We start from the raw sequence: 23,008 nt of genomic DNA, 5'->3' as shown, positions 1-23,008 counted from the left end.
AAATTATACCGGGGTGTCCGGCTGCAGCGATACTTCGTTTTGTCACACTTTCTCTTTCGTTTTTCACCCATTCCTCAACCAGAAACTCGAACGCACTTAAAATTTCAGTACCGTTTTTCCCCATCTTGTGGAAAACGTGATATTACATAATTTGAAAGCCAAACCAAAGAAGGAGTTAAACACTGGGAGAAATAAGAAGTAATGTCTTTGGTTGTGATGCATTTACGAAATTTGCGTAGCTGTCTATTCCATATTGAATTCATATCCTACTTGAAATGTATTAATATTGCATTCATTTAAAATTTAGAAGTCTTTATTTTACGAAATACAATATAAGCACTTAGACCAGAATTGGTCAAGAAGGCTTTTTGCAGGGGGGAGTGACAGTGAAACGCGTGGTCGACTCTCATTGGCCGAGAGTGTACAGCCCTTAGATTCGTCTAGATGTCTGATTGGCTGTAGCCGTTGCGCCAGCCTCTCAGAGCCTTCAGCCAATGGGAAGCAGACATCTGTTGTGAGCAGAGAGGAGATTCCTTGCTTCTGTGCAGAGCTGCCGGGCAGGAATCTGAAGGCAGGCGTGACGGTAAACTGCCCGAGCATATACATTTTAAGGGTTATTTATATAAATAAAAACTGTATATGCTTAATAGAAAATTGAATTAAAACGCTAGCTATTTAATCATTATGAAGGTGTTAGTATTGGCTGCTTTTTTTGCCCTGGCTTGTGCTGAACCCATTGTATATTTTCGGGAGCAGTTTGAGGATGGGGGTAAGTTAAAATGATTAAGAAGTATGCCTTTCTTTTTTATTTTGGATTGTTTATTATTTGCATGCAAGATAAGTTGAAGTTCTTCGTGTGTCAGTTTAAATGCCTCTGTGTTGATTGATCAGTGGGGGAGGGGTGGTTAATTTTAAGGTATGACATTTAAATTCCTAAAATGTCGGGATAACTAAAAGCATCTGTATATTTGTTATTGTTATTTGAATTGTATTGCGGGGATTTAATTAAGATGCATACATGCCATGTGTTTGGCATCGGTTAGGATCTGTCATTAGAAATGCAGCTGTTATTTTTATATACTTTTCATAATTGGGTTCTGTGATATTAAATGCCAATACCGAGGAGCAGTTTTTATTCTGAGGCCTGAAGATAATGAAAATTGTTAAAAGGTGGGAATAACTATATGAGAGAATTCAAGTGATACTTGGGGATCACGTAAGTGGTAATTAACGTGTTAAAAGTAACGCTGAATCTTTAAATTCCATTGAATTATCCCGTTTTAATTCAATGGAATGCTAGCATGAGCTAAAAGTGTTCTCTTTGTTAGACCTTGAAAGTCTGCTCTAAAAATGTAGTTCTCAGTAAGCCGGCGTTACCGATTTGCAATCTAGGTTGTTATTTTTATCACTAGTACTTTTTTTAAAATTAATTTTAAAATGTACTTTACTTTCCCCGTTGGAGTTCCCCCAGTCAAAACAGTATCCTTGTACAAACGAAGTTGTTCCAGCACGCCCCGCAAGGTGATGAGGTCTTTCAATGAACTGAGGAATAATGGTGGTGTTACCTGAGATGTACCGTCTGTGCCTTTAGGTTTCTTATCACAACTATCTTTCAATCTATGATACAAGCCGGGTCATTTGTGAACCACCAATGAAGGCAGGCTTCTGCAGTTCTTCATAGAGAACCCACATTACTGCTTGCACTGACGCTTGTTACAACGTTAGCAGTAACGTTGAATTTCCCTCGACAGATGCCTGGAAGAGCCGATGGGTGGAATCAAAGCACAAGTCAGACTACGGGAAGTTTGTTCTGACAGCTGGGAAGTTCTACGGAGATGCGGAGAAAGACAAAGGTGAGGAGAGCTCGGGTTTAGCTACTGGGAAGCTTCCAGAAGACCTTACTGGGGCTGCTGGTATTGCTTATGCTGAAATGTGTAGAAACCACAGAGCTTTCTAGATTTGGTATTGGTGTCTTCCACCTGAGCAACTAGTGTTCTGTGCTTTCTGACCCTGTACAGGTAGTGCGAGAGCCAAAATCTATAATCTCTCGCAAATTTGCAATGAGTAATATTTGACTGAGCTAGGGAAAAGCACCAGTCCTATAATGTTATTCCACCAAAAATACACTGGGCCTCCTAAAAAATGTCACAGGGATTAAGTTTATTGTGCCCATAAAGAAAGCAGGGGCACAATGAAGTAAGACATTATCTCTGCTGCCTCTCCAATTCTTATTAATCCTTGAATTGGAGTCCTAAGTGTATTACGGAAGTAATCTCATTGCATTAAACGAACACATCGTTCAATCTGTCATCTAGAATTTAAATGTTAAATGTGCTTGAAAGTGAAGTATTTGCTGCTGTCTAAACAAATAAGCTTGTGTATCTCTTAAATAAAACTATTGTAAACAAGCAACTGCTTAGTATTTAGAGTATGTGCCTTATGAATATGGGTATTCAAGGCATCAGGGTGCTGTATTTGAAGAAGGTGCTGAATGAAATCAATCAAAAACCTTCTTCAAGATCTGGGTTTGTTGGAGCCTGATTTTGCTCAGTTTCAAAAAAGGCAATTTGTAATTAATCTTCAGTGACAAAGTTTTTTTATTCAAGAGGAGCTTCATACTGTAAAGAGAATTGTCACAAATAGTTTATATGTGTTTGGGAGGAAAAACGCATTCAGTGGCAAAAACTGGATTTAAAATGCTGTCGCTGCAGATGAATGCCAGCATTTCTTTTTTTACATGCTTTTTCAAAGTTTGGTTTATTTAAAAAGTTGATTTAGACAGCAAGCACAACCTATCTAACTATTTTACTACTGCATTTTGATGTACATTAAAGCGAATTAAAAAGCAAAGGGATAAAAAAAACTTGCATAAATATGCCATGATTATTTTTCTCCCATGGAATCTAAAGCAGTGTATTTCTGGAAACTAGACCAAAGCTTTTGTTTCCAAGAGCAGGGTTCTGTATATACTTTTTTCTCCCCATTCCTGTGAATTATAGGTCTTCAGAATTGATTTATCAGATTTTAAACTGGAAAGAACATTCCCGCGAGCTGTGACAGTCTGGTGAGGAAGTGCTGCCTTAGCAACTTGAAGAGTTTGTGGTGCTGTTGATGGGAAACATGTCCGAGCAGTCATTGTGTGCCGTAGTGACACAAGTGGGAATTTATAGTGAGAAGCCTTGCTATGCTGCAATAGCTGAGCTACTTTTAGGAGAAGGCAGGCTTATTTCTGCTGACTCGCCGAAACATTTCCAATTATCTCCTTTGTATTAAAAGGTAAATGGGACAAAAAGACAATCTTGAAACTGCTGATTCATGTTCGTCTATTAAGGCTTAATTAAAAGGGATCAACTAATTGGGAGCTAACTAATGATGTTTTTCGTAATGTTTTTGAAAAGCAGTTGGCTTCCATATAGTTCGTTCTGACAAGAAGCTGGTGGCTGGCAGTGCATTGTAATAATGCACCAAGGTGGTAGGATCATATTGCAGTATTGCCTAACGTTACAGGCCTCTTGCATACAGGCCTGAAGTAGGAAGTATTTTGCCATACCTGACAGGGGGTTATATTACACATTCGGCTAAATCACGTAGCTTACACCTGTGATCTTATTACATGATCACAAAGAACAGGATGTGAAAATACAGGAGTAGAGCTTTCACATTCCACCTGCTCTGATCTTTTGTGAATTAATTCAAGTCAATGAGATCATCACCCTTAACTTGTCATTGTAGTTTACTTCATTCCTTTTTCTACGTGATTGAGCTGGGTCGCAGTCTTGATTGATCTAGTGCAGTTCAGTTAAATCTTTGTCTCCAGTGTTAAAGGTATCTAGCCATTTCAAATCTGAAAAATTTAAAATAACTTGAGTAAATTATTTCACTGAAAGTGTTGCAGCACTGAGAGTCTGCATTATGCTGACTGGCTCAGTTTTGGGCAACATCTTGAATTGAAGCCAACTACCGGAACAGTCCCCTCATCTGAAACAGCTCCTTCTATGAATCAGGATTTGGGAGGCACACACAGCCTGACATGCTTTTTGTTTTCATTGTATTCATACACCTTTGCCATTTGAGAACTACTGCTGTAATGTGGTGCATGCTGAAGTGTTGCCCTTTGATTGTTTGTCGTGTGAGCACGTCGGTTGCCAGCACTGGCTTTGGCACTGAATTAAAAAAGACGTTTTTAGGAAAGCGAAAGTTTGCTGACGTTTGAATTGCTCTTGTATACCTGTCAAACGACGAACCCCTCCCGCATTCTCAGGGCTGTGGAATTTCTTCATATTTTCACATCTCTGAAATCGTAAATGAAAACTTTTATTAAAAAAAACAAGACGTTCCCAAAGCATCTTTAAGGTGTTCATTGGAATTGGAATTGTATCTTGGGTTTGGAGGGGCCTCAATGCCAGGGAAGTCATTCCTGGGGTTTGAGCTCTTCCTCTCTGTTCCTCCCAGGCCTACAGACAAGCCAGGATGCCAGGTTCTACTCCCTGTCTTCCCGGTTTGAGCCCTTCAGCAACGAAGGCCAGACCCTGGTCGTCCAGTTCAGCGTGAAGCACGAGCAGAACATCGACTGTGGTGGCGGCTACATCAAACTCTTCCCAGCCGACCTCAACCAGGAAGACATGCACGGGGACTCCGCCTACAACCTCATGTTTGGTAGGTCTCCCAGTCTGTGTGCCATTAGCACACATGGGAAAAGTCTGTTTTTCTGTTTGTTTTCAATAGTAAAAAAGTATAACTAGATCACTTTCTATAACTTGGTTACCTTATGAATGCCCTTGAATTTGAATGTGAAAAGAGTGCTTTCATAGTCAGTGATGACAGCAGTATAGCGATTCAAGTGAAATGTTTGATTATTTCTTATTGAGAACTGTGACAGGAGTACTTTTATATATTGCATCTGCAGAAAACAGTGGAAAGAGTCCTGTGGTTTCAATTGGCGAGTTAAGTCAGTGGCTCTGACCCGTTCTTTTGCTTCGGCCATGCTCTAAATCGCAGAGAAGTTTGGGATCTATTTTTAAGTTTGCTTTCACCACTTAAAAGCTCAAATGTGATTTGTAATTGGTACCAATTCCAGATTTTCAGAATTCCTTCATTTCAGGTGTTTTGCATAAAATGGAACCAAATGGACTTCTGCAGAAGGAAAACGCACTACTTTATGAGAGTTAGAGCTTTCCATGGACATGCATGCCACTCTAGGCCATTCTGGTCCCCGTCTGCCCACTGTAAATATTCCAAGTGGGTTTAGTCAGAAATAAGGGTAGTTGGGAAGAGACAGTCTTTGTGTTCTGAAGATGTGGGAAATTGTATACCAATAATAATAATAATAATAATAATAAAGAGTGTTGAAATTCAGGTCTGCAGTGTAAAAACATGCCAATTAGCCCCAGTGATTTGGAATGAAAGCTGGAATGAAAAATAGCAGACACAGTGGTCCTGTAGGACCAGGGTTGGGAACCGCAGGGAGGAAGTCCTACAGGGTTCCAGGATAATACTTTTTCGGTGATGTGTTGAAAGTGTGAAACACCAGGGTAGAGTCTCTTACATCACATTACCACTTGACATAAGTAGAAGGTATTCCAATCTGCACCGTGTTTGACCTTAGTAAGGTTCTGGGTGACTTTTGAAAACGGATATCGCTTTTAAACTAACTTACAGTTCCACCTGCCATGTATTGCTCGTGTTCAACTACACAGTGCATGCCGTCAGATGACCCTTTAAAAATTTGCAGTTAATTTGTTCTTCATGAGGAGCGCGACAGTAAGAACATGATTCACAACCCAGTGGCAGTGATGCAAGTGTTTTGTATTTTGTGTTTCGGTACTGGCTTAAATGATTTTGGGGGGGGCAGTGAACCACAGAAAGGATTGTACCTTCTATATTTAAAAAAAATATATTTTATAAAATCATTTTAAATGCATTGAATTGTGTCCCAGTATGGATTGATGGCGACACAATGGTCTTTTGTTTGTTCCTGATATTGGTTTCCTGCATCTTACAGGGCCTGATATCTGTGGTCCAGGGACCAAAAAAGTCCACGTCATATTTAATTACAAGGGAAAGAACCACCTTATTAACAAAGACATCCGTTGCAAGGTATGTTAAATAACGTTTTTGCTGTGAGGTGATCTTAAGGCTTGTTTCCACTGGATTCAGTCAGCCCAAGGGTTGGGAAGTTGATTTTGTAAATGATGCTAAATATTTATGAAAACTTGTAACAACAATGTGGAAAGTTAATGTTTCCTGCAACTTTCCCAAGAATGTTCAGTTTTGACATCAAGAGCAGTTTGATTTAATTTGTCAAGAAACATGATTTGGATCCAGCAGCTTTTTTAGGACTGTGAAGGTTTCAAGCTGCAGTTTTAAGTGGATGTCTGTCTTGTGTCAGGATGATGAGTACACTCACCTGTACACCCTGATCGTCCGCCCTGACAACACCTATGAGGTAAAGATGGACAACAAGAAGGTGGAGTCGGGGAGTCTGGAAGAGGACTGGGACTTCCTGCCACCCAAGAAGATCAAGGACCCTGAGGCCAAAAAGCCTGAGGACTGGGATGAGCGGGAGAAGATCGATGATCCCGAGGACACAAAGCCTGAGGTGGGTGTGTGATGTGGGTCCTCACAACACTTTGACTCCATGTAAATAGTACTGTAGATCTCGTATTGAAGAACCATCCTCAGGTGGGTTTGAAATTATGAGTCCCTATAACACTTTGTCTCCTTGAGGAAGTAAATGTCTTTCTGGAAGAACTACTTCTAAATAGGATTGAGTTCAGTCTTTTTTACCTGGTCATGCTCTGAATGTCTTGGTAGTCCTTTCCACATTTCATTGCCATGTGTGTGATCTCCTTGCCGGGCACTTTTGCACTCACAGTGGTTTTGAAATTCTCAGCACAATGCCATCATACCACAAATAATTGCTCAGTTTTCATAATTGCAAGTCTTTCTTGAATGTATTTTAATGTTCAGAGGAAAATCTCAAGCCTGGTCCTGTCAGTTTGGTCTGTGGAAGGGGCTCTTGATTTGTTCATGTATGCACCAGATCAATGATGATCAATAATGTCAATGTATTTAATAGGCATTATTCTAACTGAGGCTGTGAGTTTACAAGATTGTAGTTTACAGCGTAAGTGAGCTTACTGTTCCCACGCCTGCTTATCTATTTTTCATGGTCCCTGAAAAGTAATAGAAATCAACTTTATGTAATGGTACAAGTAATGGGTTTATTCCCTGCTGAATAAACAGAGAAGAAAGAAAACACAACCTTTTCGGTCTTTATTATTTTCAAAGGACTGGGACAAGCCTGAGCACATTCCTGACCCTGATGCCAAGAAGCCGGAGGACTGGGATGACGAGATGGACGGCGAATGGGAGCCTCCCATGATCACAAACCCTGAGTACAAGGTACCGTTATCTCCTTGCTGGGTAGCCAGGGCCCAGCTCTGGGTTCCTCAAGTTGTGTCAAGATACAAGTTCCTCAAGAGTTCAGTTGAACTCTTTGCCCTGCCTGTGCATTGACTTCATCCAAATTGCTCTTGGCCAGGAGCAAAAGCAGAAAACATGCCCTTAAATAAATAAGAACATAAGTTATAAATAAGAGGAGGCTATTTGTCCCACGTTCCTTGTTTGGACAGTTAATAAATCAATTGATTTTTTTCATGGGGGAAAAAAGCTGGGGAATCCGCTTCAACCATGTGGCTGGTTGTTCCATACTCCCACCACTCTCTGGGGAAAGTTCCTCCGGTGGTTCATGTTAAATTAACTTCCATATAGTTTTCACGTGTGCCCTCTGTAATCTTCTGCGTAAAGCCTCAGTTCCTAGAGCAGTGGTTCTGTCAGGAGCAGGGTTGTGAGGGTGCTGTCGTGTTTTGGGGGAACCAGAGTTCAACCATCAGCACAGGTGATGACAGGCCACCCTTTAATCTTTCAGGGTGAATGGAAACCCCGCAAGATTGATAACCCCAACTACAAAGGCAAGTGGGTGCACCCTGAAATCGACAATCCAGAGTACACTCCCGATGCTGAAATCTACAAGTATGACAGCGCTGGTGTCATTGGTCTTGACCTGTGGCAGGTAGGCAAAATTGACTTCTGCATAGTTTATGTAAAAGCTTATGTAAAACCTTTAGTGAATGTCTACACACTTACTGTAGGTTTAAGGCAGTTTTTTAAGGCTTAATGTTTATTCTTTGTCCATCTTTTGTGACGAGTTAAATGCTTTATGTTAGAAGAGAATCTCTTATATAAGGTATTGGAGTCAGGACTTTATGGTAGGTTGTGGGGCGATAAAATGCAGATGCTATGTGAGAGCATGTTGAATGTCCATCATTAAAAAAATATTGGATGGAAAATGTACACAGTATTTTCTGTGCTGAACTGTGACTGATCCCACCTCCCCCTTTTCTTGCAGGTGAAATCGGGCACAATTTTTGATAACTTCCTGATCACAAACGACGAAAAGTTTGCAGAAGAGGTGGGCAATGAAACATGGGGTTTAACTAAGGTATGTTATCACAGTCCTGAACAAAGCATTTCTACACCTGTTTGGGTGCAAGTTCCTGCACAAAGCACTTAGGCAGCTGACTGGAAGAAGTGGTCAAGATAAAGATGTTTTCATGAGGTCAGGTTGCGCCAATGCTGACTAGGATTACCAAAGTATGAAGGACCTCTAACTCACCTTACCTTTGTGCACAGGACCCAGAGAAGAAGATGAAGGAGAGCCAGGAAGAGGAGGAGAGGAAGAAGCGTGAGGAGGATGAGAAGAAGCTGAAGGAAGAAACAAAGGAGGAGGAAGATGAAGACGAGGAGGAGGACGAAGAGAAGGAGGAGGAGGAGGACGATGAGGAAGAGGAGGAAGAAACGGACTCTAACCTCAAGGATGAGCTGTAAAAAAAAAAAGAAAAAAAACAGGCAGTGAGAAAGATACCCTGCCGAACTGGAGCCACTCTGGGGAATAACCCTGTAGGACTTTCATTTTCCAATTCAGGCAGGTCTAGGGTGTGTGTGGGGGGCTCTGGTCTCATCACAAAGGGAGAAATCTGAACAGCCTTAGGAAATGCCTTTTTTCATAACTACATAGCCTCCCTTTCTGAACTCTTTCACAACTAACAAACACAAGACAGCCCAGCTGGGGGTTTAATCCTTGCCAGTAGCTACAGGTATCTTGTGTACCTAACATTAATGTTAGCCTGGACCAAACCCAAGCTGTCCTGGGCCAGAGAGCCTGGGGGAGGGGAACTCCCCTTTCCTTGGGGGAAATGGTTTCCTGTGGTGATGGTGGGGTGGGGAGGGTTGAAAGGAAATCTTTGTTTTTTTGTTTTTAGACTAGTTGTTAATGTAAACTTTTTTTAAGTTATGGTGTCCTGTAAGGGCCATTCTTTTCAGAAACCCATTGTGTGCTTTAATGTGACAAGTCAAATGTAATGGATCCACTTTCTATAGATAGATCACATACTGTATCTCAGTATCTGGTTTGTTTCAGTAGAATTTCAAAATGCTGCACCTTTTTTTTGTTAAGACTCTTTGAGAAGACATTTCATCATTTTGTTTTTCTTTGTAAAGCCCCCTTGTCTTCATTAGTCTTGCTGCATTTCCAGTGAATGTTGTGCGCCGTCCTTTGTAAACCTGTGCTGCTATTCCTAATGGGCTCATTTTGCACCTCTGTCAATGTTGAGGCCCCTGTCAAATAAATCCATGTGGTCACAGTTTCTAAACTAGTATCCTTGGCCTCATTTGAAAGAGTTGAAATTACCAAACAAATAGATCCCTTGTAAAAAATATGGTGTTTGTTCATATGCAACAGTATAGTGTTTTACATTCTGCAGAATTATTTAGAACACCAGTTTTATAGGCTTATAAAAACAGACTATAACAGGCTTTTCTGGGTTAAATAACATGTTTGAATTTTGGGGCAGCTTTTTTTCCCTGTTACCAAAGCCAGGTGATAACCATCCTTGAATTATTTAGCACATTTATCAAACACTGGTAGTTATTTTTATTTCTGTTCAAAGGACATCTGACATGCTGTTTCAGGTCTGTGGCTCTAATCGTCACCTGCTGTAGATTTGTCTCCTGTTTTAAGAGCACCATTTCATTTCTTCTGTTTCGTTTGTGAAATGGGGTTTACAATTTCTGTTGCAAAGTCTTCATTTACTTATAAAAAAAAAGTGAAAAAACGCTATTTCCCCCACATTCCTGTGAAATACATTTGTTCTGTATTTCCCATCTCCCTTGTTTTTAACAAGGATTTTAGGATATCCCATCTGTAACTACTGGTGAAGGGACTGTGCTTTTAAAATCCATCCAGTTCCTTCAGTTCATTGTAGGAACATGGAGAAAATCTGAATTGTTTGAGAGTGCTGGTATGTGTTGTTCAACAGCCCCAGTGCCCTGCCTTGCCCTTAGGAACTGCCCATATTACAAAAAGACCGGTAAGCCGAACCAGAGTGGTTTAAATCATGCAGAGTGAATGTTAGTTTGTCCCGTTTTAGAATCTTTATTAGCATCGAATTGGAAATAATGTGAATTGCACTGCTGTACATTCAATCTGAAACTTACCTGACCGGTGACCGGTTTTGGTTTATGTTCCTTTTTTATATTTTTTGTATTTGTTTATGGGGTTTTGGGGGGGAGGGGGAAGGGGATGGAGTAAGAAGATTGTCCTGCCGAAGATCTGGTTATGTGAGTTCCTGTACAGTAATAAACTAATTTAAAAGAGTCTCTGTTCTTTCCCTTGAAATATCAGGGTGTTCTGGTTAAAACTTGACCTGCTCCTCAGAATGTCAAGAACTAAACCATTAGACTTGAGAAAATGAAGGATGATGGGAGTACAGTAAATGCACAACATTGTCAGGTATGTGTAACAAGACAATTCATGGATCTTTTGTTTTCTAGCAGTCTTAAATGGTGATAGCCTGGACTTAAATGATCAGTAAATTGGTGATACTGAATGGGTCTGCTGGGAATAGAAGTTGAATACCAAAAACTTGCTGGCATGAGCTGCCATGCATATTGGACAATAAAGCATAAAGCGCTCAAATCCAGTTTTGAATGTGGTGGAAGTTGGTACTGTGTTGAGTGAAGATTCCAACCTTGTCCTGCAGTTCAGTCCTTAAAGATGGACCAGGTGTGCAGGACTCGAGTCCTGAAGAGACAATTTTAGCTGTTACCAGAGCCCTTAATGACCTAATTAAACTCTACAGTTGAATCTTATCATTGACCTTGAGGACCAGAGGTGGGCATCCCCCACCTAGGTGGATCCAGACGGATCTGGAGCCAGAAAGGGATTGCTATAGTGTAGAGTAGTGAATCCCAGACCTGTTCCTAGAGGAAGAGGGCCTCTCCTGGTTTTTGCTCCCGCCAAGTTCTGAATGACAGGCTATCTGCATTTAAATTTACCAATTTTAATTATTTCAATTTTCTGTTTGGGCCATATTTGTACATCTGCTTTTCGGCTCTTGGGAGGTCAAATGGAATTTGTATTTGGTACCATCAGCTTCAATTTCTGAGTTTCAGAACCGAACGCAATCGGAGTTGAGAACTACTCGTTCGGAGTAGGCACCTGAAATGTAACTAGAGCTGTGCAGAAAGAAGAAAACTCATTCGACCCTGTGTTCTTCATCCACTGATCTACAAGTCATGGCTGTTCAGTCAGAAATACCAGCAAGCAAATGGAGGAGAGGGGCAGTAAGGCGTTAAAGTGGTTACCAGTGCTGGGGCCCTGGGTTTAATTCGAGAAACTGTGATATGATCTGGGTGGAGTTCATATGTTCTTACTGCGTTTGGGAGGGTTTCCTCCCGGGACACTGGTTACCTCCCACCGTCCAAAGCCATGCTGGTAGATTAACTGGCTTCTGTGAAAACTGGCCCTGCTGTGAGTGTGTGCATATTTGTGTCTGTGTTATAACCTGTGTGTCTCATCCAGGGTGTGCCCTGGAAGTTGATGGAAAATGGATGAATTTTCAGCACTGTTTGAATTAACTAGGGGCAATGCTGAGGTTAGGCCTGTGGCCTCTGTAACCAGGGGCGAGTTAAGGGTTTATGTCCTCAGTACCCTTGAAGTTGTATTTTGTTACACTTAAGACTGGCTGAACAATCAGGTTAAACAAACAAGCTAATGATGTCATCAACTGGTACTACAATGAAAACCAGCAATGTTTCTCAGGACCAGGCTGGGGGACCACTGGTGAAGAGGGCTTCAAGAAACCATACCTAAGGGACAGCAAATGACTCCTTCAAACAGATGATGAGCCTTTTAAAACTGATTCAGGTTCCAAATGCCATTATAGTATCAGGTAGAATGATTACCAATTGAATGAATGGAACAAAATGACAGATTTAGAGACAGGCTCATGAACTAATATGTAAAGCAGAGTTTCCGCTTATGCATTTGCATAGGCACCGCAGTCCACAGTGGATATGTTTTTTGGTGTTCTCGCGTTAACGCTTTTGCATTTTGTGATCCTAATGCTTTAAAGTACTTTAGGAAAATGTCGAGAGCTGTTTATGTCTGTCCCTCGGGCAAGCCTATTTATCCCAGTCACTTAAGCGAGTGAAAGGCGAAAAGTACTGCGGCAGGGCTACAACTGAGTCTCGTGGCGAGAGGCAAGTGTAAGAAAATGAAAATGAAATGAGTGAAAAGCCTCATTTCGGCAGCCAGGGAATAAACTGCAAATGTTTTCCTAGATAAATTCAAAACAATTGAACGGGTGCAACCGGTACAGAATGACAAGAATTCTAGTGTGGTTCTTCGTTCCTAAAAATAGTCATATATTTTGGGGAAGTCATAGACTTTCTATGTTAATACACTTGAATGACCTTTTATAGACAGGTGGTTCTGAAAGAGAACGGTAGGCATAGTTTAGTTTCTGCGGCCACCGGATCCTTTCAAAAGAGCACTATCACTTGCACAAGTAGATGATTTAGGGAAAACAAGGTTTATTACAATAAACTTACGCTGTTCAATTTGTGCAAATTCTCAGATCCACATACAAAAGGGATATCGGTTGTGGAAGAAAACGGAAAAAGGGACCACGCCATCTTAACAAGTTAGATTGTTTTGGATTTATCTGGGAAACGTTTGCACTTTATTTTCTTAGCGGTGTTTTAGTGTCCGTGAAAGAAACCACTCGGCTAATGCGCTGTCTGAAATTTAAAAGATTAAAACAGTACATAAATGACATAATACTCTATTGCAATGACAAAAAATACCGAGATGCACAACTTCAAAATAGATTAAGAAAAAAATGTTTAGGGCAATCAGCAATTCGCCTCTAAATCCAATCCACTAATAAATTCAGTCACGTCCCCTGCAAAATCTAATTTCCTCACCTTACTGTCACTGAGCGAAGTAACTCACTCAGGCTAACTGTTGTTAAAAGTCGAGACGTGTTTAAATTAGCATAAATATAATTTGGTTAAAACCATCAGGCAATGAAAAACTTCTGAACCAGATGGATAATTTATGTAACAGCTCCCCCTATTGGAATTGTTAGATACGCTGTTTACTTGCTAATATTTAGTGTCATTTGTTGAAGTGGGGTGTGAAGCTTAGCTGGATAATTCATATTATCTTTATGTAACAAACACGTTTTTCTTTTAAAGATATGTTTATAAAGACTCTCATGATTTTTTTTGTTTTCAAAGTGTTCTTCTACTCTTAATTTACCGTGACCCCTTTCTAATGAAATTGTGAGAGTACAAGAACTCGTAATTTGAACTATTTTTAAACCAGTCCTGTATAACAGAAACATGTGTTCCGATAAATGTGAATGTATGAAAAAAAACAAGCTTAGGTTGATTAGTTTACAGAACGGGATACTTCGACAAGTATGAATGGGTACAACAGATTATCACTTGGCATATTTTTAAACTTGTTTTTTTGTTTTTTGTATTTAATATTTACAAATGGGTTAAACGTTTGTCCTTCGTTGCCTAATACAGTGATGCTCCAACTGCATACGGACACAAAACAAGACAGTGTGCTGCCAACCCGAATCACCGCCTTTAACAAAGTTAAAATACAGTAGTTTGCAAAACTCCTCCGGAGCCGAGCTGGTTTGTCACGCCAGTGCCACGTTTTGCAGACAGCCGCATCCAGTTCGATCGGGGCTCCTGTTCCTGGTTTCCTCGCCTCCCCTATATTGCCCAGTGCAACGCAGGATGGGCTAATGGGAAGAGAAACATTATGGCTGCCAGTCTCTCTCTGACTCAGGTAACTCTGCCTTTTCAACAGAATTACCGCGATTAACATTCCTTCAGCTGCATGTTTTAGACGTTGGACTGTGTGGGGCGATGAGGAAGTTAGAGCAGGGCTGTGAAAAGGAGGCTACACACATGTTTGTGTGATTTTCTAGAAGTTTGTGAATTGGGGAAAAAGTTTCTGTTTTTAATCTCTTTGGGGACTGCGTAAGGGCGTAGTTTGTGTCAATTTGGGGGTGGGGCTTTTGTTTTTTAAATATTTTAAACTAGTACTCTGTTACATCAGCTAAACACGTTATTCCCAAGACGCGATGTTGATCGCTTTGTTTCCAACGTGTTTTGCTGCTTAGTTTTGTAGTGTCAAGATATCTGTTGGGTGGCGAGATAAAATGGATTACCCGCTGCTGTAGTGTGCAGTACATCGAAAGTTTGAGTTTGGGAAGAAATCGAACACACATGTATTACGTGCTGGAAAATAATAACTGGATTTTGCCCGTCAGTTTGCGAAGCAAATAAGACTTTCGACGTTTATAGTGAGTCATTTACTGACTATTAATTGCAGCTGTCTTTCGAAAAAAGTATATGCAAAGCACGTTTATAAATTTTGGAAGTACAGGCATTCGTTGTAACGTGCCTAGTTGAGTTAAGCACTATATCATGTCTTTCTGTAGTGATCTGCTGTAGTGTAAGTCTGTTGTCATAACCATTTCGTTGCTCATATTCTCTGTCCTCTTATCTTGAGCTGCCTCTTATGCTTCTGCTGTTATCTCGCGAATTTTAAACACTGTTCATCAGACTTAGCTGCTCGATTGACAATCCAGTGTTAACCAACGCCTTCATCCGTGTTTTTATTCTCCTGCCGGCCTGGGTGTCATAGGCAGTTTGTCTGTTAGTACGATACTGCGGTATATCCGTCTTTTACACTTCCAGTCGGAGCATCTTGATGCATGATTTTAACAGCGCCTTTTACGTCAGTAATGATTAAATTACAGTAAGGAATGAGCATGTGTTTTTCTAAATACTTGTTACGCTTGTAACCGTTTTGCAAAGTTAGTGTAGGGTTGTCTCGCAGCGCTGCAATTTAGTTTTAAAACGAAATGAAATCTATGCAGCTAGACGAGCGCAAAATCTGTTTTATATTTTAAAGTTGAAACAACACATTATGCATGGGTAAAGTCCCGAAACATTTTTAAGTTGTATTTCAGTCTATGAGAACACACCTTTTAGCTGGAATGCTCCATAGAGCTCATGCTGTTTTCTATAGGAAGCACAGAAAGGAAAGGTTATTTTTGCGTCTGCAAAACTAGCTTTAAGACAGCTGTAGTTATTAGAGCTACTTGGATTCAGTTATTTAGGGCCCAGACTAAACACAGACTTCGATTGGCTCTTCCTGTATAGTGTTGCCAAAGAAGAACTTGTCATTACAATGGCAGTCTGGCCAACAGGTATTGGGAGATCTGGGAGTGACTGATGAGTGATCTTAGATTATTCTTAAAACTTCCCGTGGTGAAGTGCCTATGCAAGCATAGGCCGTCCTGTGTATTGGCCTAGTTGTAAGGCATTTACAAATTAACATTTTGGCTGATTAATTAAAAATGAAGTTGTATTGATTTCTTCTCTACAAGTTCATCATTTACATTTGCCCAGCCCCAGTATTGTAGCGTTTTGAGGTTGGGGGTTCATTGTAAGATTCGGGAGGTCGGTACGCTCACCTGACGGTTGTCAGAGTCCTGGAGGCCAGACGGGTGAAGATGAGAGGCTGGTGCTATATAGTTCTCTTTATAACTCGCCTTCCCAGAGGGTGTGAAGGGAATGGTGAAAGGAGGTGCCCACTTGATGAGCCCTATAGAGTGTCCTGACTGTTTCACTCTGGACAGTCGTCAAACTACCGCTTGAAACTGGCTGATCGTTTGAGGGAAGTGTTTTTGCTTCTGGCATCAACAGCAAGGCCAGAGTTAAAGTGCCCAAAGGAAGGGAAGCACCAAGGTCACGTTAAGATCCTGACTTCACTGTAACCTAATGTGGATGACAGCTAATTATAGGAGTACGAACAGAAGAAAATCTCCTGCTCTGTACTAACATCGCCTTTAATAAAGAGACAGGTATAATTAACTCCATTATAGTTCAAGTAGGTAACTGCGTTAGCGTGCATAGGCTGCAAAGGAACAGGTTAAAGTTTTATTCCATGCTGAAAAGAGAAGAAAGGAAACGCAACGTTTCGGCTGTGGAGCCTTCACACTCAAAGAAGGCTCCACGGCTGACACGTTGTTAACTTTCTTCTCTTTTCAGCATGGCCTAACTCAGTTATCGCAGAAAGGTGTTGCCGTACTTAGGGGATTTTAATGCTGGTGCATTTCTTTTTGATGATAATTTGAAAATGTGAAGTGAGTGACAGGTCAGGTCTTAACGGACATTATTGTGAAGTTATTCGTAGTAATTTATGTTTAGAGCATCGCTTCATTTGTTTGTCACAGAGTAAAGTGGGTAGGTTAAGATATATCACACAACCTTTCTGTTTCCTGTTTGTTTCTGATTGTGCAATGGATCTACCTAGATTGCTTTGGATTACGTAGTGTGCAGTCTCTTTCCATTAAAGTTTATGTTTGAATCTGAGCTCATTTATTTTTGCACTGCCCAGAAAAAGCTTTTACCAGGCCATTTGGCTTTTCATACATATTTCATGTCATCGTCTGCCAATGTTATCTGTCTGCTAATTTCCCCTATTGGTTTTGGCAGTTCCCTGCAAATTCAGATGAGAGAATCATCCACTATTAAAAATGGGTCTTGCAGTACTGTAATTATTGGAACAATTCAACTGCAAATAGGATGGGGGGGTCGGCCAATATAGTGTCACAGCAAAACAGGAGTTGCAGGAGCAAGACATTTTAGTTTGGGTTCACCAAGGCATGGGTTATTGGATGGCAGATGTTATTCTGAGGAGAATGTGCAGAGCAGTTTTTTATTGTCTGGTGGAGGTAAAATATAGTTTGAGATCCCTTTAAACGAATACATAATTATAGCAGGAAGCCTGCATTCATTTTGCCTAGCCTGTGGAGAGGACCAAGTGGCCAGAGCAAGTATACAGTATACAGCGAGTATTAAGTGACCAGGAGATAATGACTTGGGTGAATACATGCTAAGGGCTTAAGGAGAGAGCTATCTCTTGTTTGGTAAGGATGTCTCTTCTGGGGAAAAAAGCCAAGCTCTGGCAAAGCACAAGAGGTGTAATACTTTTCTCTCATTTTATTTTTTTTGTTATGGCAGTGTTGCATCGAGTGGACCAGATCAGCAATTCTCATCTACCGTATGGTCTGGCAGTGTTTTCTGTTATAATCGGCTTTGCCTGGAATACTCCCCTAAACATGCAAAGATCTTAAGATGAAGGGATCGCTTTCAGCAAATATGAATAAACAGCATGATAATGTGTAAGCCTGTGTATATTAATGGTTTTAGTTATTTTTTAGGCTTAATACAATCCAGAGCAAAATCTTCTGTCTTGGGAATCCTAGGGATTCGTCACAATCTCCGTTTTGACTGGTGCTTGCCATCTGCTGTGAAATACTGTACGGTTGGTGTCTAATTTAATCCTTACAAACACGATTTGCATGTAAAAGGCTCTTACTGCTGAAACTCCAGGTCAGCCCTGTTTTGAACCACCTAGCAACTGTCACCTGAAGAGATTCATCTGACCAGCACTACTCACGTAGGCATGCGCAACGCTGGTGAACTTCCCCAGGTCACTTCCTGACATTAAAATGAGTCGGCATTTATAGATGGTGTTTTTTTCTGCAATACCTTTGGGCCCCAGTCAGATAACATTAAAGTGCCATCTCACCAGTTTCAAACTTGCTGTTTGCTTGTAAGCAGGTTCTTGTTTCTTTCCTGTGAAACACCCAACTAAGTCTGTAATCTGGGATCAGGGGGTGCACTGAAGCTTTGTTTTAAAACTGCCTGTCGTTGGCATGGGAAACGAACCTGAGGCTGGAACTGAAATATAGAAAAGAGATCATGGTAACAATAACAGGAAGAAATAATTCAGATAAGAGCACAATAGAGAAGTGTTTAGTGACAGGATTTGTTTAAAGCCTAGTTGTGTTTTTAGGAATCCTAACTACGCATGTATTCAAAGATCGTTATCGGAGGGGAACTGCAAGGGTCACAATGAGGCAATCGCAAGATGGGAGAAATGCTCGTACTGTTTGATGACATGCTCACATCCTTATTCAGGGATAATAAGAACTACAATAAAAAAGAGCTAGTCATGGAGAAGGCGTTTAACAGTTCCAGTACTTTACTTTCTTTTTCAGTGTTTCTGCCTTAGGTGCTGCTGGTTATGTTGTCTGAAAATGTCCCGTTACTTTCAGTAAACTATTTTTAAACACAAAATATTTATTGCAAATGGGGGGGCATTTGGCTTTTCTAACTCATTTGGTTATTAAGCCCAGCAGGTATCTGAGAAATTTTAGAAAGCCACATACTATAGACCAACACGTAGAGATTAATTTCACACTGAAAAGGAGAAAAGAAAGCTGCGTGTTTTCTTCAGTTTTTCAGGTACTGTATGTGAAAGAATGAAGGAAAGTTGACGTTTTCCTGGTCCTTGCTGCTCATACCCGAAGAAGGCTCCACAGCGAAAACATTTTCTCCTTTCTTTCTGCTGTGTTCCTTTTGCAGCTGGCATGCTGACACAGCTCCCCAGTCGCACATCCTAGAGAGTTCAGCTCATGAGACGGGACAAATTGTGCTGAGCGTTGTTTCATGTTCCTCTTTTAGTATCGGATATGACGAATGAATAAAAAGTCTTGAGTTAATTCAAAGGTGGTTATGTGTAAGTTGTTAAAGTCTTCAGTTGTTGAAGCCAAGTGCTGATATAAAATTGAAAAGTAAATACCATTTACATTTTCATTTAATTTAAACTTTGTTAGAGGATTGTTATATTGTCTTTTAGTTAATATTAGTCCATTTGGTGCTCTTTTCTCCATTTTTCATTTTTCTAATGTTTTTCCAAAAGCATTCAGTCGATTTAAATGTTATTTAATGGTTGGCATTTTAACTACAATAATAGAGTGAAAGGGATTAAACTCTGTTCTTAGTAATAAGGGGGATTAATTTCAATTACATTTTCCTTGATCTGTGCAGCTATTTAATCCTGTATTATTGGATCAGTGTCTGTGTATTAAACTCAGTCTGGTTCGTATTAGAAGAGATATTCTGATGGGCACTGATAGGTATTGAAAAGCTGCTTAGTTTGAAGAGCAACTAAATGCTGGGACGCCTCCTCTTGCAGTGAGTGTCTTAATGGCCGGTCAGAAGAAATGATTTGCTCCAAACGTGAGGGAGGGGTAATCTAGAAATAAATGGCTGTGATTGCACTGCCGGCTTTTATAGAACACGTGGATGATTCTGTGGCAGGGCTTTGGATATTCTGTGTTGGTTGCTCTTGAAATGTTGGCGTTTCAGAATGTGCTGTAGGATAATATGTAGGAAATCTCTGGGGGAATGGGGGCATCGTGCAGCACAATGACCGTAGCTGCCTGTTTCAGAATGATTAGAAACTTAGGACAGCGTAACACTGATGTGTGTCCCTCCCCCCATTTCCTCTTATTCCACTCTGGGCAGGTTTTTGGCAGAAGTACTAGACATGACTGAATAGAGACCCCCGCAGAAATAACAGACCGTCGTAGTTATAGATCACATTTAGCAGTTATTAAAATGCATTGATTAAAATGACAAGTGGAGGTTTATTCCGTACTGGAAAGAGAAGAGAAACACAACGTTTCGGCTGCGGAGCCTTCTTCAGGTGTCCGGGTGTCCAGGTGTTGTTAAAAAGAAATCTATCCACTTAGGTTCTATATGCGCATCTCATTTGTTTTCTATATGCGCATCACAGGCTGCTTGAGGAATCCCTGGCCACTGTCCACTAGTGGGATGGCCCGGCAATGAGCTAGCAGTCCGGCTCATGAAGCTCGATGTCATCGTTGAACAACATCCAGGTGGATGCTGCACATTGGTGGTGGTGGAGGGGACTCCCCATTACCTGTAAAGCGCTTTGCGTGGAGTGTCCAGAAAAGCGCTATATAAGTGTAAGCACTTATAATTATTATTTATTATCATTCAGGAGCCCCATGACATTCAATTTTACAGAATCACCCTGAGCCCCTTGAAAGCATTGAGGATTTGTGTAGCTTTGATTTTATCAGGACATTGAAACAGCAGATTGCTTCAAGCTGTTGCTGTGCATCTTGCTATACTGTAGGCATTGGTTCCTTTGTGATTAAGTACTAATGGTCGAGTTTGGATGGTTGTTTAAGAAATGTACAGTGCAAAACTAAAGAATTATTAAAGTCACAGCCAGAAAAGGCTGAGATGGGCTCCTTTTTTTTAATCTCCGCCCTCTTTTTTTCTTCCTGCACGTAGCTAGTCACATCAAGTATAACGTGTTCTAGGACTAATGTCACCCCTTTCGATCTCCCCATTGATATGTAGGAAAAATATTAATGGATACTATTACAGTTAAAGAATAGACTTGGAAAGCATAACTGTCTGATCCTGGCTCTTCTATTTTAAGACATCTTTCTGAACGTCATCGTAATGTCCGAACATTGAGCTGTGCAGAGACAAACAAGTACATGCATGTGGAAGGGATGGTTATATCAGATAAAGCATCAAAATTGAGCTTTTTTTTTGAATGAGCATTTTACATATGGTAATAACTGCTGCATAAAGGGAAGATGGGTTTGATGCACGTTCCTTTTTATATTCTGAATAGTTAAAAGATTTTCATGAGTTGTTTTTTATTGGTTCAGACATCAGTGGTGGGAATCAGCTCAATATGAAATCATATTTTAACCTCTTGACTTCTAAGGACAGCACACGCATAACCATTTGTATCTGTATTTGATATGGATATTGCTTTGTGGAATTGGTGTAATCTATCTTGAGTTCATTATACAACAATAAAATTGTTACAACAGTGTTGATATTTCAATAAATATATATACATTTCTATTTCTCACGTCCATTTATGGATTTAAACAAAGAAGGAAAAAAGATTTTTAGTTTTTTTTCCTTAAAGAAAGCTTGGGCAAATGTTAGTATGCCTGTGGGGATCCTTGTTCTTATCCATCTAGGATGACAGGACACCAGTCCATGGCAGGGCACACACAGACATGCACATACATTCACACTAGGGCCAGTCTTCCCAGAAACCAGTTTACCTGCTGTACCAGTATGTTTTTGGGCTGCAGGAGTAAACTCGCTTGAACACGGAGAGAACAAACTCCATGCAGGTAGCACTACAGGTTTGGAATTGAACCAAGGGCCCCAGTATTGCAAGGCAGTGATGCTAACCACTATACCATCCCTGCTGCCCTGTAGTTCCTATTTCTCTTTAAATTTAATTGCATGTGTACCATTTATTAAAATTGTGGCAGTTCCCTTTAGCATATTCATGTCTTTTAATCACCAAAATAAAAGCAAAACCAGATACCGGATAAAACTGGGTACTGTTTACTTGCTTTTGTGATCTCTGACATCGGATTGTCTCCTTTTTGAGCCTGCTCACCCTTCTTGCGGCTTTTAATTTCATTGTCGGCAGGAAGAGAGGCGTCTGTTTGCAAAGCCATCGCTGACACTGGCGTATGAGCTCATAGGCTATCGGCACAGGGAACGGTAGAGCTCAAGTGATTGAACAGGGTGCTGTGAAACAAGAACTGAACCAAATTCGTTCTCTGCCCCATTTAAGGACAACAACTCCTGCACTGAACAGAATGTCACAAAAAATGAATTGGGCTTTCTGAGGAAAATGTCCAGGTGACTAGTATATGTGAGCAGGATTGTTCAGCTCTGCCCTTTCTAAAATCTCCAGACTTCGGTTTGGTCGGGTCAGATTTATTTTTTTCTTTTCTAAAGTGTAATAGTTAACCCAAGAAGCCAGTCATTAGTATTTGCTCTTGGCGGCTGGCAGCCATCATATTGCAGATTTGATGTGACGGATCTTTGCAGTTTTAACAAGCTGGGGCCCTGTGATGCCATGGTTTTTCCATTCTTCGCTCACTGTTGTGCGGACACAGAGCGCACACGCCCGCCCCAAAAGAGACAGCAGCCGCGATGCCGGCTTCAATCCAGCGCAGAGAATGGCTGTTTACTGCTGTACTGTTAAACACACAAAGCCTCTCAGTGTTCTGCTAATAAGCAGTTCCAGGCACACAATTGTTACCAAAGGAATAAGAGGGAGGAGGGAGCAGCAGAAGTTGTCCAAAATGTCAAGAAAAAAAAATGCTATGTGTTTTTTCAGAGAGCTTGGGAATACAATCTGGGGGGGTCCCGTTCCTGTGATGGAATAAGACTGCACTTGCACAGCAGGGTGGATCTGTTCCGGGATTGTTTTTTCACTTCTAATAAAACCCTAGATCATGACTTCTGTTGCAGTTGTTAGGATGAGTAAGCAAAAGTCAAATTGTGTTCGAGTTGCTTCCTAGGCCTAAAAGTAGCCTGCCTAAATGGCTGTCTATTTCATTTGTGTACCCTTCAATATGATCATAACACTCCATTATATGAAGCATAATCACTTTAAGTCTCCTTAAAGTTGTGTGCTAAATTAATAACAGGATGAAAATGACAGTGCTCCATGGAAGCTGTTAGATCACTATAGTCCTTTTCCTGGACTGAGTTAATTCAGTCTGATTTCTGAGGGCTGAGTGACTCATTTCGTTTCTATTAATGTCTCGGAGAACATTAATTTGAATGAAGTTGTTTGTGACTGATATGGTTTAGGCAAACACCATACCATTTTGAGTTGTGAAAAGTT

General features: G+C 40.7%; 2 protein-coding genes across 3 annotated transcripts in view; both read left to right on the top strand.

The window, feature by feature from the left end:
* The first annotated feature begins 532 nt into the window (after positions 1 to 532).
* calr (calreticulin) lies at positions 533 to 9,713 on the top strand. The gene is made up of 9 exons (XM_015356729.2): positions 533 to 769; positions 1,752 to 1,853; positions 4,453 to 4,656; positions 6,002 to 6,096; positions 6,389 to 6,598; positions 7,291 to 7,404; positions 7,931 to 8,074; positions 8,411 to 8,503; positions 8,695 to 9,713. Exons 1-9 carry the CDS (start codon positions 685 to 687, stop codon positions 8,887 to 8,889), a joined length of 1,242 nt encoding a protein of 413 aa, XP_015212215.1. The 5' UTR covers positions 533 to 684; the 3' UTR covers positions 8,890 to 9,713.
* A 4,427-nt stretch (positions 9,714 to 14,140) lies between these two features.
* Positions 14,141 to 23,008, top strand: part of eps15 (epidermal growth factor receptor pathway substrate 15) — a 71,644-nt gene continuing 62,776 nt past the window's right edge. For both annotated transcript variants that reach the window (XM_069194322.1, XM_069194323.1), the window contains exon 1: positions 14,141 to 14,212. In XM_069194322.1, the coding sequence (XP_069050423.1) occupies positions 14,186 to 14,212 (27 nt within the window). In that variant the 5' untranslated portion in view covers positions 14,141 to 14,185. The remainder of the gene's footprint in view (positions 14,213 to 23,008) is intronic.

Source organism: Lepisosteus oculatus, chromosome 9, assembly GCF_040954835.1.
Source record: "Lepisosteus oculatus isolate fLepOcu1 chromosome 9, fLepOcu1.hap2, whole genome shotgun sequence".
Taxonomy (NCBI): Eukaryota; Metazoa; Chordata; class Actinopteri; order Semionotiformes; family Lepisosteidae; genus Lepisosteus; species Lepisosteus oculatus.
This window is presented reverse-complemented; position numbering and strand designations above follow the sequence as displayed.

Excerpts from the sequence above, each read along its gene's own strand:
- calr (XM_015356729.2), top strand. The coding sequence starts at position 685 with ATGAAGGTGTTAGTATTGGCTGCTTTTTTTGCCCTGGCTTGTGCTGAA. Across the intron at positions 6,097-6,388 it reads ACAAAGACATCCGTTGCAAG|GATGATGAGTACACTCACCT; the intron begins GTATGTTAAATA and ends GTCTTGTGTCAG. Across the intron at positions 7,405-7,930 it reads TCACAAACCCTGAGTACAAG|GGTGAATGGAAACCCCGCAA; the intron begins GTACCGTTATCT and ends TTAATCTTTCAG.